The sequence below is a fragment of the Rhea pennata genome, chromosome 8 (genome assembly GCF_028389875.1).
Source record: "Rhea pennata isolate bPtePen1 chromosome 8, bPtePen1.pri, whole genome shotgun sequence".
NCBI lineage: Eukaryota > Metazoa > Chordata > Aves > Rheiformes > Rheidae > Rhea > Rhea pennata.
The window spans coordinates 14,383,977-14,398,041 of record NC_084670.1 but is presented as its reverse complement, the minus strand read 5'-3'; the positions used below and the strand labels follow the sequence as shown (position 1 = coordinate 14,398,041).

General features: G+C 37.3%; 1 protein-coding gene across 2 annotated transcripts in view; it reads left to right on the top strand.

Moving 5' to 3' along the window:
* Positions 1 to 13,811, top strand: part of ADGRL4 (adhesion G protein-coupled receptor L4) — a 78,635-nt gene extending 64,824 nt beyond the window's left edge. For both annotated transcript variants that reach the window (XM_062580905.1, XM_062580906.1), the window contains 3 exons: positions 8,517 to 8,608; positions 10,224 to 10,392; positions 10,940 to 13,811. In XM_062580905.1, the coding sequence (XP_062436889.1) occupies positions 8,517 to 8,608; positions 10,224 to 10,392; positions 10,940 to 11,002 (324 nt within the window). In that variant the 3' untranslated portion in view covers positions 11,003 to 13,811. The remainder of the gene's footprint in view (positions 1 to 8,516; positions 8,609 to 10,223; positions 10,393 to 10,939) is intronic.
* Positions 13,812 to 14,065: the final 254 nt, after the last annotated feature.

Here is a 14,065-nt window from a genome sequence, read left to right as displayed (position 1 = left end):
CCACTATTTTAGTGGATCCATGTGTGTTCAGCCTCTGGCTTTTTTTCAGGAAAGCCATAACTATCTGAATGAGTCATCTTCTTTGTTTTTATTGCTTAGTATGCTCTTGGTTATTTGTTATATTGCCTACTATGAACACTCTCACTATAAACACTTACATTTACTCTAAATTGTTCACTGGAAGGAATGCATAAATTTGCTTTACACAGTTAACATAGAGTGATGATGAGTGATGAATGTATATTCTCTCTCAAATACGCATTTTCTTCCACTATTTTACTGCTCCTTTGATTCATCTCTTACAGGCATTTAGGGAAGTAAGTTCATATTTGCTGTAGTGATTGCATGTGAGTATTCTCTTTGGAAATCTCCCTTGGTTGTTTAATAGCTTTTTGTGGCCTTCAGAGCATGATCAGAAGCCACACTGTGATTTTTGTGACTACATTCACAGCAGAATCATGCATACTTCTAAAAAGCGAAGGGCCAAATGCTTAGACATATTATCTGCAGATTTGGTGACCTGTGGAGGGCATGGACAGCTTTCTGCCATCTATTCATCTCCTCCAGACTGGCAAATACAGCCTGTTGTCAGACCCAGCATCTCAGTCGTACTGTTGGTGCTCCCTCCCTCCTGTTAGCTTGTCAGAGAATACTCACTGAAGCTTGCTGCCCTAGAAGATAATACGCAACTATTTTATTCCTCTTTACCAGGTAAAGATAACTTGCAAAGAAACTTTAGGAGAGACCTAGCATGTAGAGACCTAGTGTGCACCTGGAAGTGGTGCATCACACAGCCTGATTGCTGTCACTACCATCTCCCAAGGAAATATACCTTCTCAAAAGCTTCTTAGAAAAGCAGAAGAGTATATCCAGTAATTAATGATACTGGGATCAAGAAAGACCCAGATCAGACCACTGCATCCAGCTGGGCTAAAGTTTATGGCCAGAATCACATACAACCCTATTGACTCACCCCTCCTGCCCCTGGCTGCAGAACTGAGATTAAGTAAAGATATTTAGGTCAGTCTGTGTTTAGCTTTGCAAAATACAGTGAGAAACAGGATTGAATCCAGAATGACTGAGAAGCTTTTTGCTCTGATGAAAAATATAGAAACCCCATTTATTTATTTATTTATTTATAGCTTCCTGTAAATGTTCTAAAATATAAAGAAAACTGCTTAGTTATTAAATTGAGTCTAAATCTATAGCTTGAGGTATTTAAAAGAACAACTTTGAAATATTCATGCCTTCATGTATAAAGAACAACTCTATGTGAAAAAATATGTATTTTCTGAGACAGGGTCTGAAATAAACTCATTTAGCTATGTTTTCACTTTTAAATCAGTGAAATTATTAAAATCATAGAATCATAAAAAGCTAATCCTGTATTATTGAAAATATTTCCCCAGAAACAGCCTAAAGGGTTTTTTTTTCATGTTTTTTTTCACATTTTCCACTCCTAGATAAGACTGCTGTTGTATACCTAAGCATTCGAGAAGGTATATTCACTGGGGACATGATAATGAGATAAATCAGTCAGGAGACAAACCCAGACTGTTTGACTGCCAGCTTGTGTCCAATTTCATGCAATTAATATGGCATATATTTTCATTTGGAAGCTTAAACTGTTGCATTGTTAATGGCTTAACTCTGTTCTCCCCTGACGGAAATAACGATGACCCACTGGATGTTGTCACTTTACCCTGCCATAAGCCAGCCCGACAGAAAGACGGAAAGCTATTGCTCTCTGTGGCAGAATTCAGACCATCACAAGCTCATTAATTCAAACACTCATAATGAGGGTCATTGTAAAGACTGATACTGATACAGTTGCTCTGAACTTCAGACATTTTTTGAAAGAGCCAAATTCAATATGATATATGTAAAAAATTCAAGTATGTGCCTAAGAGAGCAGCAGGAGAAATTTTCTCATTCTTTTTTTGTGAGATCTGACATCAGCATATAGATGGTTTCATCAATTATTGAGACAGAGACCAAGAAAGGAAAAGAGAATGATTTGGGGGCTTCATTTTTGAAGTTTGAATGTAAAGTGCTCAGACTGAATCAGAACTAGTATGTCTGAATCTTTAGAATTAGCTGCTGCTTTCTCATACTCGCTCTCCTTTGTGACACTAGAGAGCCTTAAAAGGCTCGTGCTTAAAGTGTTTTAATAACTTTTGAAAACCTAGAATGTATCTTTTACACAAGAATATTATATCTGAAATTACAAATTCCTTTTTCATTCTATAAATACATGTGTACTTGAAATAGCCTCAAAAACTTCAGTCTCATATTCAACAATTATTTCACAATTTATAAAGGAATTGTGTTTCGATAGTCTGGCCTGAGAAGCTCGGGGTGTGGGAGATCCAGATCTCCCTGCTCCAGTGAATATTTAATTATTTATACAGAATGAAACAGATCCAGCAGGGCTGCTGGAGTGATAGCAGTGAATAGCTGGTACAGGGGCTGCAGAAACTAAGGGCCATATCCTAGCCTGAATATTAAGTACAACAGAGAAGCGTGCCCATGCCTGCAACATCCCAGTGGGATTTTCACTGTTCAGAAGTGAGTGTCCTTTCTGGCTTTAACCAGAAAAAGCTGTCCTGGTCAGCAAACATTTCCCAATGAAAGTATAAGCTGAAACAGTGAGCATTCAGTTTTGATGTACTGATTATTTTTCAACAAAAAATGTTTAGACAAAATTTTCTTGAGCATCTCTTGTCCTTATCTGTTTCATTTTACAAAATGTCGAGGTGCTAACTGAACTAACATCATGAAAAATGGATCATACCCCTCTATTCATTCAACTGCTTTTGTCTTGCTTAAAAAAAAAGAAAAAAAGAAAAAAAAAGAACAGGAGGAGGAAAGAAAGGTTTCTCAGTTGCAAAATTTGATTCTCAGTTGCAAAATTTGACAGCTGTCAGCTACCTTGATGGAGCAAATTGATGGTATATCATTTCACTGAGTATCTTACAGTTTAATTGTAATTAATTATGAAAGAAACAACTCTTCAACATGAGTGCAAATATTTTTATTTGCAGGTAGATATTTTGCATGCCTTATAAAATTTTGTGTATTTCATACCATTCAGTGCTCAACTGAAAATAACTGTCATTCTGTACCTACACAGAAAATGTTTCATGCAGCGTGAAGCACTCATACTTACTTGAGGATAGAACATTAAGTCTACCAGTATGTAAAATACGTACATTTTAACAGTGGAATTAAGGACCTATTTAAAATTTAGCAGTTGCTAAGCAATGTGCTATTAGCAGAACTCCAACAGCTTGAAACATTTAGTATTTTAGGACCTACGTGCTCATTTTTATGTTATTACTTAGTTTGCAAAATACAGCTAGTGATCAACAAGGAAGTTTGTAATTTGTTTAGACAAATGGTGAGACTGGTTTTCAGTGCTTCTTAGCAAAAAGGACCTAGGAAATATTGTTATGGGTTGGTATGTATACAGTTCTATTATTTCCTTCTACAAACCGTGAATGAATGAAATTCTACTGATTGTCCCAGAACTGATAGGAATAGAAAAGCCAAAATAGCAGTATCTTTGCTCTACGCATGCTTCTGGTTGGAGAGTTTCCCTCCATTAGGGGAGCCCACACTGGCAGCAGTGCTCTGCTCGGCAGCCTTGGGAGAATCCAGAGGGAGGGAGGGAGGCCTCAGAGTCCAGGTTCACAGGGCAGTCTTCCTAGCTCTGGGCAGAGATATGTTACCACTACACACAGGTTTTCCCATGCTGCCCTAAAATACATGTGTGCTGGACTGAACAGAGCTGCCAGTGCTAATTCCTTTGGCATAACCTCGTTACTGTTGACAAGCTGATTAGGTAAGCACTGGGAAATTTCTGTGAATTTGCAACCACTTTTTCTCTCTTATGGGCAAGAGGAAATTGTCCAGGCCAAAGCTGTCCAGCTTGTGGCTGTGGGCCAGATCTGATCCTAGGACTTGTACCCTTCCTGGCAACTTTGTGCCACCAAGACCATATTCATGAACACAGGAACTGTACCATGGAGATCTCTGAAGTACAACCTTAGGAAAACTTGACTATCCTCCTCTGCCATGGCATACATCCATGATACGTGTTTAGCAAATGCTAGTTTGGAGAATAAAACCCATGACAGTGTCCGTTCTTGCCTCTGAATCTCTGGAGACTGCTACTTTGTATGAGTATGCCAGTGGCTTAGTGGGGCCAGAAGTTACTACAATGTCCAAAATGTTCCTGGTCCTTCATACAAATGATCTCCCAAAGAGAGGTGTGCTGAACATCTACCGTCGTCCCCTTAAAGTCAGTCAGGGATGTACAGCAAAACCTGTCTCATCAGGATTTGTGGTTTGCTGGAGGTTGTTCTGGGTTATACAGAAACATAAATGTAGCCACCTATATGTACCAAATCTTGATTTCATGGAATCCTAATAATTACACTTATTTAATGTCTATTTTACTTAATACTTTTACTTTCCAAACATTTTCTCATAAATATACTAAAACATTGCTAGAATTTAGGAAACTAAAAATATTTTTACAAATATCTTTAAGGAGAAATGATTCCCTGAAGATACTATGAACAGAGGCTGTTCCTATATCAGCCGTTGTCTTTGATTAACCACTTAAAAGAAAGGAATAGAGTAATTATTAAAATTAGTTCTGTAGTGCACCTGAGCACTTTGAGTGAAACCTGACTCCCACTGAAATCTCGAGGGGGTGGAGGCTGCTCAGCACCTCGCAGAATGGGCTTGAAATGAGAAAGTCGGATGTTTCCTTAGTGAAATAATAACAAATGAGTTTACTGTTTATCTAGTAGCATTTGAGGTTGTTTGTTTAAAAAAAAAGAAAAAAAAAAAAAAGAAAAGGAGGGTTCAGTTCTGGGCTTGGAATCAATGCCATTCCCCTTTAGCCTATTAGACTTCTAGAGAACCGCCTCTCAGGACGTGCAGCAGTTTCTCTAACTACTCACCCATGTAATAACCCTCAAAACAAAGTCTCAAGACCTTATCATGTCATGCTGTAACATCATTATTCACTTGATAAAACTGTGCCTGTTCCACAACATCTCCTGCTTTGGGTTTGCCCCAAGCTGCAGAGTGGCTCTGCTCATTATACAGGTAACTTCTCCCCAAAGCTGGCGTGTGGCAGCCGTAGTCCCCAGACTGGCTCCTCGCAGGCTCGTGGAAAGCCTGCCCTAAACTTTGTTTCACAGTTGCCTGCACATGTTGCTCCGTTCCAGGTTGCTCCCTCTCTGGAGACAGCTTACCTTATGTTTGTCTTTTCGCTCTCATTCACCTTGCTTGTCACCTTAAGGCAGGCTTAATTATAATGTCATCAAAGGTTTATTCAACAAGATCTTAAGATTGTGCTTTAATTACAAAAACAAAAGTTTACAACCGAACTAAGTATAAAACACAGCTTTTGGCTTTAGGTTGCAACTGGAGCCTTTTTAGATGTTTTGGTATCTCTCATCCAGAATTCCTATTGTATGTTCCAGCTGGAAGATTTGAGATCCAGGATTCCTGGTGGCCGTATTTCTGATGATTTCTATAACCTACTATCTACCTACCTATATTCATCTGAAGCTCAGTTTTGGATACAAATGCAAATGCCTTAAGTGGTGATAAATGGGGCCAGGCATTTTGGGTGCTTTAACCTCCCCTGCTATCCGTTTAAACGATGTGTATGGCTCTTTGCTGGCATTGGTAAAGGGCCGTTTCCCCTTCGCACCTGCTCAGTCCAGCTGTCCAATGTGAACTTTTTACCTTACGCTCCCCAGACCTAGTTGGGGCTATTAGTTCACTCGTACTAGAGAACATGGAGGAACATGTTCTTCACAGGATGTTAAGCCCAGGATACCTGTTAGGTTACCAGCTTTCTCCAAAGACCACACCTCACAGATCATCAACAACAACTAGTCTTTTTGCCTGGATTTGCCCATGTGTTCATGTTATTGTCTTCCCTTAAGTTTTGCTGGGTTTTCAGTGTCATAAGACAGTCATAAGTGTTCTGTTGTTTCCTATTTGAAGTCCTCCAAAACACAAAATTTGAAGGTTCTAGCTTAGGCTGAAAAGAAAAAAATAGTGTAAATTGCCTAAAAGCTACTGTTTTGAGACACTGAACACTTTATAAAGGCACTCTATGCACTTTGCTATAGATATATTTTATTAATGCCATGCTTCAAAATGGGGCAAAAACCTACTTAAGACTTTAATAAATCTTGGAAATGACTGGGTATTTCAGAAGTTAAGCTCCCCTTCATTACCCTGTAGCACTACCTCCTGTGCGGCTACCTGAGACATATTGTACAATAATTGTGTTCTGACAGCCGACACCGAGAAGCCAACGTTAACCTCTCCCGTTCCCTCGATACATACAGATTATTCCCATTAGAGTGAATTGATGAATGAAAAGATCATCGTTAATGGGTATTACTTTAATGCAGAGGGCCAAAACCTATTATCCTGTACAACTGTGCAAATAGTATTTGGGCAATGAAGTCCCACTGGAAGGGAGCGAAATGGAGACCTCTACCCCAAGGCCCCAGATGTGGCCGCTGCTGGTGGTCCCTTTTGGCCTGTCCCATCCCGGTTCAATGAGCCCTCACCGCTTCTGCAGCTACCGTCTGGACGTACGGTAACGGATGGTGTTTGGCCCCAGAGCTTTACACAGAGCCCATTAAGGGCAACAGAAAAGCGGTCGCTGACACTAATGACGGAAGGTGGGCCACAGGGTTTGGGCTGCGATCTTGCTGACAATTTCTAAAGCAGGAACGGTATGTATTCTGCATACTCATGATACTTTGATCACGTTTCAGCCTACCTTTTGCAGATTATTTTAATAAGTACATGAGGTGGGTTATGCAGATTACAGTGTATGCGCTGAGTTATTTGATATATTATTCACCAACAAACATAAGATAAAAAGTAAGTCTGCATATAATTACCTACAACTGCTGACTGACTTATAATTAACTTTGAAAAATTGCTGGTTTAGGAGATATTATAGATTACAATTTTAAATATAAAGAGCTTCAGAATAGCTCTCACGATCAGTGCAAGTACAAGGTATTCAGTGAAGGATTAATTCCCTAAACTACTAATCAGCTCTATCTCCTGCTTTATCAAATTGTAAATACATTATGCTGTATTAAAGTATAAGCATGCAGCTAATTAAAGCAGAGCTTGCATTTAATATCAGATACTCCACTCCAAACTTAACAAAAATGTTCTAAGGACATACATAACAAATGTTAACAAATTAAAGTGATTTTTTAAGTGATGCTATACTTCTGTAGCAGGCTTTTGTTTTCATTTTGGAAGGGTGTTTTTTGTTTTTTTTTTTTTTTTTTTTTTTTGTTGTTGTTGGTGGTGGTTTTTTTTAAGAAAAAGGAGGAGGGAGGAAAACCCCACAGTCTTTCTGGAGAAACAAGTTAGGGAAGCCAGTAATTCTATCAGTCTACAGCTGTAAGCCCACAGGAACCAAGCAAGGAATTACAACCAAAGATCTACAAATAGAACATGGAAGACATCCAACTTGAATTTGGTTCATTTGTTAACATTTTTAATAAATAGATGCTGATGTTAGATGCTGCAAACCAAAATAAGAAATTTTTTAAAGGCAGAAAGCAACCTCATCCTTATTGTGTAAGGAAAGCAGTAGAAATTTAAATGAAAGATCAGTGAAGCTTGTCCAAGCAAACAGAGGTTCAGAACCATGACTGAGCATCATTTGCAAAACTGCTTCCTTGTTTTTTTCTGTTTCAAACTCAAATGTAGTGGAGCCACTATAAGGTAGGTTAAAAAAAAAAAAAAGAAAAAAAAGAAACTAAATTATTCACCAATGGAACAAACATAAAATGTAAGCGAGAATACCCAGCAAAGAACCTTTCAACCAAAGTTTTTTTTTTAATTTTCTTTATTTCTTTGTGTAAACCTCAAAGTTTTTTGTACCACTTGAAAGTTCTCACACCCAAAAGACACCAGAGCATACAATGTTATTAATGTTATTCAGCAACAAAAGACACACATTTTGTCAAGATCTACATGATACAGTATAATAGAAAATCCATGGGGGAAGGGCTTTTTTGGTTTTCTCCTTTTCTCTTCTCTTTGCTCTCTCCTCTTCACTCTTTTCTTTGCTCTTTTCTTTCCTTTTTTTCCTTTTCTCTTTCTTTTCTTAAACATCTCTACTTGGAGAAAAAAATCTCAGCAGGAAATAGAAGAGATTTACCAATAAAATCAATAAACATTTGCAGACTGTTGGTAGTGATACTGTTGAGATAAGGTAGAGTTACAGCCCTGTTTGATCAATGTTTATGACAGGACTCATATTTTTTTAATAGAAGTGGATCAGAAAGGTTTTTTTTTCCCCTCCTGGCATTGGATTCTCTAGGTTTCATATACACAGAAACCTTATCTGACTTGTTCCATTTAAATGTGTATCAGTTATTGAAATTCAAAAGCACCCTGGTTTGAACTAAAAAAGAATATCCTTTCTTCATTCCCCTCAGGTTAATTTGCTGGCTTTTGGAGTGATTATTTATAAAGTATTTCGACACACTGCAATGTTAAAGCCAGAAGTTAGCTGTTATGAAAATATAAGGTAAGTTTGCCATTCAGTACAAATTCTCTTCTTCCATAAGTTTAAATGGAGCCAGAGGTGAAAGTGATTATTCAAAAATAACATTTTTCCCCTTCTGGGAGATTTATAGAAAAGGAAAGATTTTTCTGTTATCCCAGCCTTCATATTAATTTGGGGCTAGATTTTGTAGTGTTTATTCCCACTGAACAATACCTTATGCAGCAGCAGTGGGGTTGTGTGGAAGGTGTGCAAAGCACACAGACAGTGAGTGGCCCCTTGTCCACAAGAGGATAAAGACTCATGAGAAGGTTGGAGAATTAATTTTCCTTTCTATTAAAGTACTTTCTGTAGCCTCTATGCAAGCCAAAACAGGTTTCAAAACCTATGCCTGAACTGGGACCACAATATTTGTTGTGACCGTATAGTCACAATAAACTGTGTAATAATACACTGATAACAAAATCAAGGTGAGTTCTTAGCGATTCATGTTATTTGTTAAAACACTACATTAGGACCTTGTGCCTCTGAAGCATTTTGGGGAGGGGGAAGGGGTCTCTCCAAGATTTTTACTTTGCATGCTGCTATGATTTTTCCATCAACTCACTCTCTTTAAAACTGATTTATAGGGACCTTGAAAACCGTTTGTGCAGGAAAAGCTGAAGTGTACTACAGGGAACATTGAAAACAACTTACTGTTTGTGTTGCTTAGGAACACTCCTGCAGTTTCAATGCATTGCACTAGATTTATAGTTAGGATTTAGCAATTGTTTGATTGATTACTTTCTCTTATTCCTCACCCTTTGTAGCTTCATGTGGTGAGTTGGCTTTAATGAAGTTGAAAATTATTCATTTTCAGAGGAACAGTGCTAAAAATGTCTCCTGCTCAAAAGAAGTCCTGCACTGACTGGGCTAAGAATGAATAAGAAAGTAATCAGTGGTTTCATTTCCAAGACAACATGCTGTAATTTGCTCAAGTCTGTGAGCACAGCTCTACAGCATGTTAGGAAAAAAATCATAGAAAATCAGTTCATATAATTTTAAAGCATCAATATCCTGACCTAGGAAATATTTGAGAATATTTGTGTTTTTAAAACAAAAATATATATATATTTTTAGAGACAGAACAAATGAAAGAAACAAAGTCTAGTTTTACAGTTGGCACCATCTTCTGCAGTGAACCTGAGAGGCAGCCTGGGAACCCTTTGATGTCATGCACATGTACTGACCTAAGAGCATACTGTACATTTTTCTGGGTTATTTTTTGAGGAGGAGAAGGGGGAGGAGAAGTGGGGGGAATACTTCATAACAGACATATGTTTTTCCTTGGGGAATTACACTAACAGTAGATTTAAATCAAATCATATGGTGCTGCAGTACACCGGAGAAAACATATCTGAAGATTAAAGAACCCAGTGTTTTAAGGTCCTTCAGTTTTACTCCTGTGCTGTTCTGCAGTGATTATATGAGCTTACACATGCTACAGTGTTACAGCACACCCTAAAGCACAGGCCATGCACTTGCACTTCTAAGGCCTCTGCAGCTGAAAAAACTTGCCTGTGCAGCACTCATTCAAGCCAGTTAAGGACAGAAAACAGCATGTCCTGCAAGTTGTTTGCAATGTTTGCCTCCTGTCTAGGTCCTGTGCTCGAGGTGCTCTTGCTCTCCTGTTCCTCCTTGGGGCTACCTGGATCTTCGGGGTCCTCCATGTTGTCCAGGGATCAGTGGTTACTGCGTATCTTTTTACAATCTTCAATGCATTTCAAGGGATGTTCATCTTCATATTTCTTTGTGTGTTGTCTAGAAAGGTAAGGGTCCCATTCCTGAGAGAAACAGTTTAGGCAGATGGTCACACGTAATTACATAAGCAGGTGCCCAGTCCTGGGGTCTGAGATGGGAGGCTTATGGCCCAAATATTTTATCAGAGCAAGTGTAGAAATCTCTGTGCCACTGACGGAGGATGAGGAGGGAACAGAGGAAATTTTACTATTGATTTCAGCAGAGACAGAATTTCTGCCTGGATTCTTACTGTCTAAGATATTTTCTCCAGGTTTTAAAGACAATATAAGAAACAGTAAATAATGTTTTTTTTAAAAAATGTAAAACTGATTATAGTGTCATTACCTTGATGAAATAACACAATGGGTGTAATAAAACTTAATTCCAGTCTTTGCAGTTAGAGGCAGGATTCACACTCTCCTGAGACAATATATTCTGCATTATCCAGTCTTAAAGTCAAAAGCATTCCTACCTTAAAAAAAAAAAAAGTAGATGGAGCAGAAGAAAATGAATTAAAACATATACAGACCTATTAATAGATCTATTTCATGTTTGAATTCAATATTTTTATTTCAGATTCAAGAAGAGTATTATAGGTTGTTCAAAAATGTTCCTTGCTGTTTCGGCTGCTTAAGATAAATGGAAGTAAAACCTGTGCAAGCATCTCAGTGGAAGAAGGGAGCAACCTACATGATGTTGTTATGGTAATTACAGAAAAATATGGCACTGTGAAAGTATGAAATGACCCAGTGAGCAGGCATATCTCTTAACTGAATAACTGACTCGTTTTGTACATACATGTGCATTCATGCAGAGCATTTATATTACGCTATATACAAACAGTATACAAAACAAACTGGATTATTGGAAAACAAATACTAATGCTCACCAGAGAAAGGAGTAAATTTCTAAAAGAGTACAAGATTTTTCATGACTTACGGTTTTTTTTCTAGCATTAGAAATATCTGCAGTCCTGGAAAGAGAGATATGAGAATTCAACTGGCACAGCAGATTTTATAAATTGTTTTGCTAGTGGAAACATGCCCACTGTCTTTTTGTAGTAATAAGCTTCTTACATTAAGTTGTATAAGGCCATCTGCAGGGAATGGGTTCCATTAAAGAGTCAATAGATAAAGATCTGCTTCATCCCAGACTTCTGAAAACATTTCTTTTAATTTAAAGTAGATTAAAAAAGGAATTTGTTTAATATTATTCTCTTATCACTCTGAAATATGTATTTGTATATTAATCAATCCTTTATTTTTGTAACTTTTAAGGAACTGTTTAGGTTAAAGAACTGATGTCAGGTTTGATACAAGAATGGTGGGACAGCCATTTTGTAGCTGAAAGATTATTTTGTGAATACTTTGAAAAAAGATCTGGTTCTTATTTTATTTAATTGCCAAACAGACTGAGATCTGCTCTACTGGCACTATGATTTTGGAGGCTGTGGGAAGGAAATGCTTTCACAAGTTTCTCACATGACAGAGATATTTAGAATACAGACCTTTTAGGATCAAATTAAAGCAAAGCAGTAGATATCACCTATGTAGAAGAATAGTAATGTAAAATCAAGGTCACATTCCTCCATTCCATGTAAAATTTTAATTACAACAGTTTTCTCCATTCATAGCATCTTTGAGTCAAGCAGTTGTCTTCCTCCCAGGTTCCTGAGTTTGAACACTTACCCTGTGTTTAACCTTAGGAGCATATGTAGATCTACTGAAATCAAAGGGACTATTTGGGGTGCAAGTTCTGCAGGCTTAGAGCATAAACATATTGCATCAGCAGTTACAACTTTGACATCTTACTCACTTTTAAAGTAGGCTATAATTTCATCCTTTTAGCACCTAGTTTGTGTGAAGTGCTGAGCAATCCACAATCCATGTTGCCTTCTCAAGAAGTGTCTAGGATCTCAGATGAAGTCCAGTATTTTTACCAGTGAGACACTGTAAATATGTAGTTGTTAATAAATCCCACTGATGTTTTGCCTGTTGAAATGAAGTACTCTGAATTTTATTTATATTAAAGGAAACCTTTTTTTTTTTTTTTTTTTTTTTTTTTTTGTAATGGCCAAATTTATTTTATCTTTTTTCCATATACACAAGGCTTTTGTAGTATGTAGTACGGTGACATGCTTCATTAAGTATATTCCATGTGTCTGTCAAATTTCAGAAACCACAAGTGGATTTTTTTTTCTTTTTTTTCTTTTTTTTTGAAAGAAATCATTGCTGTTGGTCCTCTGAATGTAAAATATGTGAATAAACTGAAATGCTTAGGTTTCACATTTCAACATGTTTCCCTTCATTTAAATAAATACAGTGGTAAATGTTCCTACGGTTATATATTATGTGCCATGAATTATTTGCTCTATTTTCTTTGGGAAGATGCAGATACATATTGCTTAAAAGAGTATTTTTAGAAGGATATCATCTTTAATCTCCTGCAGAAACCTAACCTATAGTAAGGTTGTCTGGACAAAGAAGTATCTCTAGTAACTGTTTAATGACTTCAGCATGTTCAGTGAGATTGAAAAAGTTCCTTGGAAAGAGAATATATCATAAAGTGTTTAAGTTACAATAGCCTTTTAATGAAAGAACTCATTTTATACAAAAACTGTACTCTACTTGCTGGGTCAGATTTTCATTGAAACTTTGTTTTCTGTACATGCAAAGATAAGCATTCACCTTTTAATACAGCACATAAGGAGCAGAAAAATTTTGTTTAGATTCATGGACTTAGAGCTTGAAGGATATTGTAATTGTCTTCTGTATGCATGCAGAAATACTGAAGAGAAGTAAGAGAGTTTATTTGTCACAACCCTTAATAACACAAGCCTGAATCCACTAGAAAAAAAGAGAATGAGAGACAATGTACAGAAATTGAAAAACCAGCGGTCCAGCGGGATACTTTTTCAATTTAAAGATGGTCAAGGATTGGAAACAGTTGCCCAGAGAGGCTGTGCAGTTCCAGTTTTGGAAGGTTTTAAGGTCCAACTAGATGAAGCTCTGAGCAACCTGGTCTCATAGCTTTGAGCAGGAAGGTGCTGTGAGCTCCCTTACAGCCTGAATTATTCTATGATTCTGTGACTCTACGAAATATCAAATTGGAAAAATAGCAGTTGGGCATTAGTTATTATTTTGCTAAAGAAATTTGTACTCAAGTGCCGTGCATGAGCTGAACAAACTGTTTTTCCAGAAAGAAATCTGTGACCTATTTGTCAGATCATCTGGTAGCTAGTTGACTGATACGGAAAAAAAATTTTTTGCTCCGCATCTTTTCAGATTACATGCTTTTGAGAGGTATATGTCATCTCCAGGTGGGGCCAGGAGGAGAAAAATAATCAGTGATTGACAAGACAGATAAAAATAAAATGTTCAGATTTCACTGTGAAAGCAAGTGCTTGCTGAAGAGAGAAATTGTTTCCATTAAACCAATCAAAGAGAAATTTGTGTTCAGTGTTGCATTTCAAGGTGTGCTTCGGAACATAATAAATAAGGTCTGGTTTATTCAGAAATAATTATTTCCTCAAAGTGCATTTCAAAGAAGCTGCAACTTTTAGGAGTTAATTATCATCACAGTCATCAAAGATCTCGGAGTTTCAGTCTGCCAGAGTTGTGCTGCTGCATGGATCCTCTGTAGCCTTTACTTACTGGGTTGAGACACGTAGGCATTGCCACTACCATAAATACTGTTCAAATT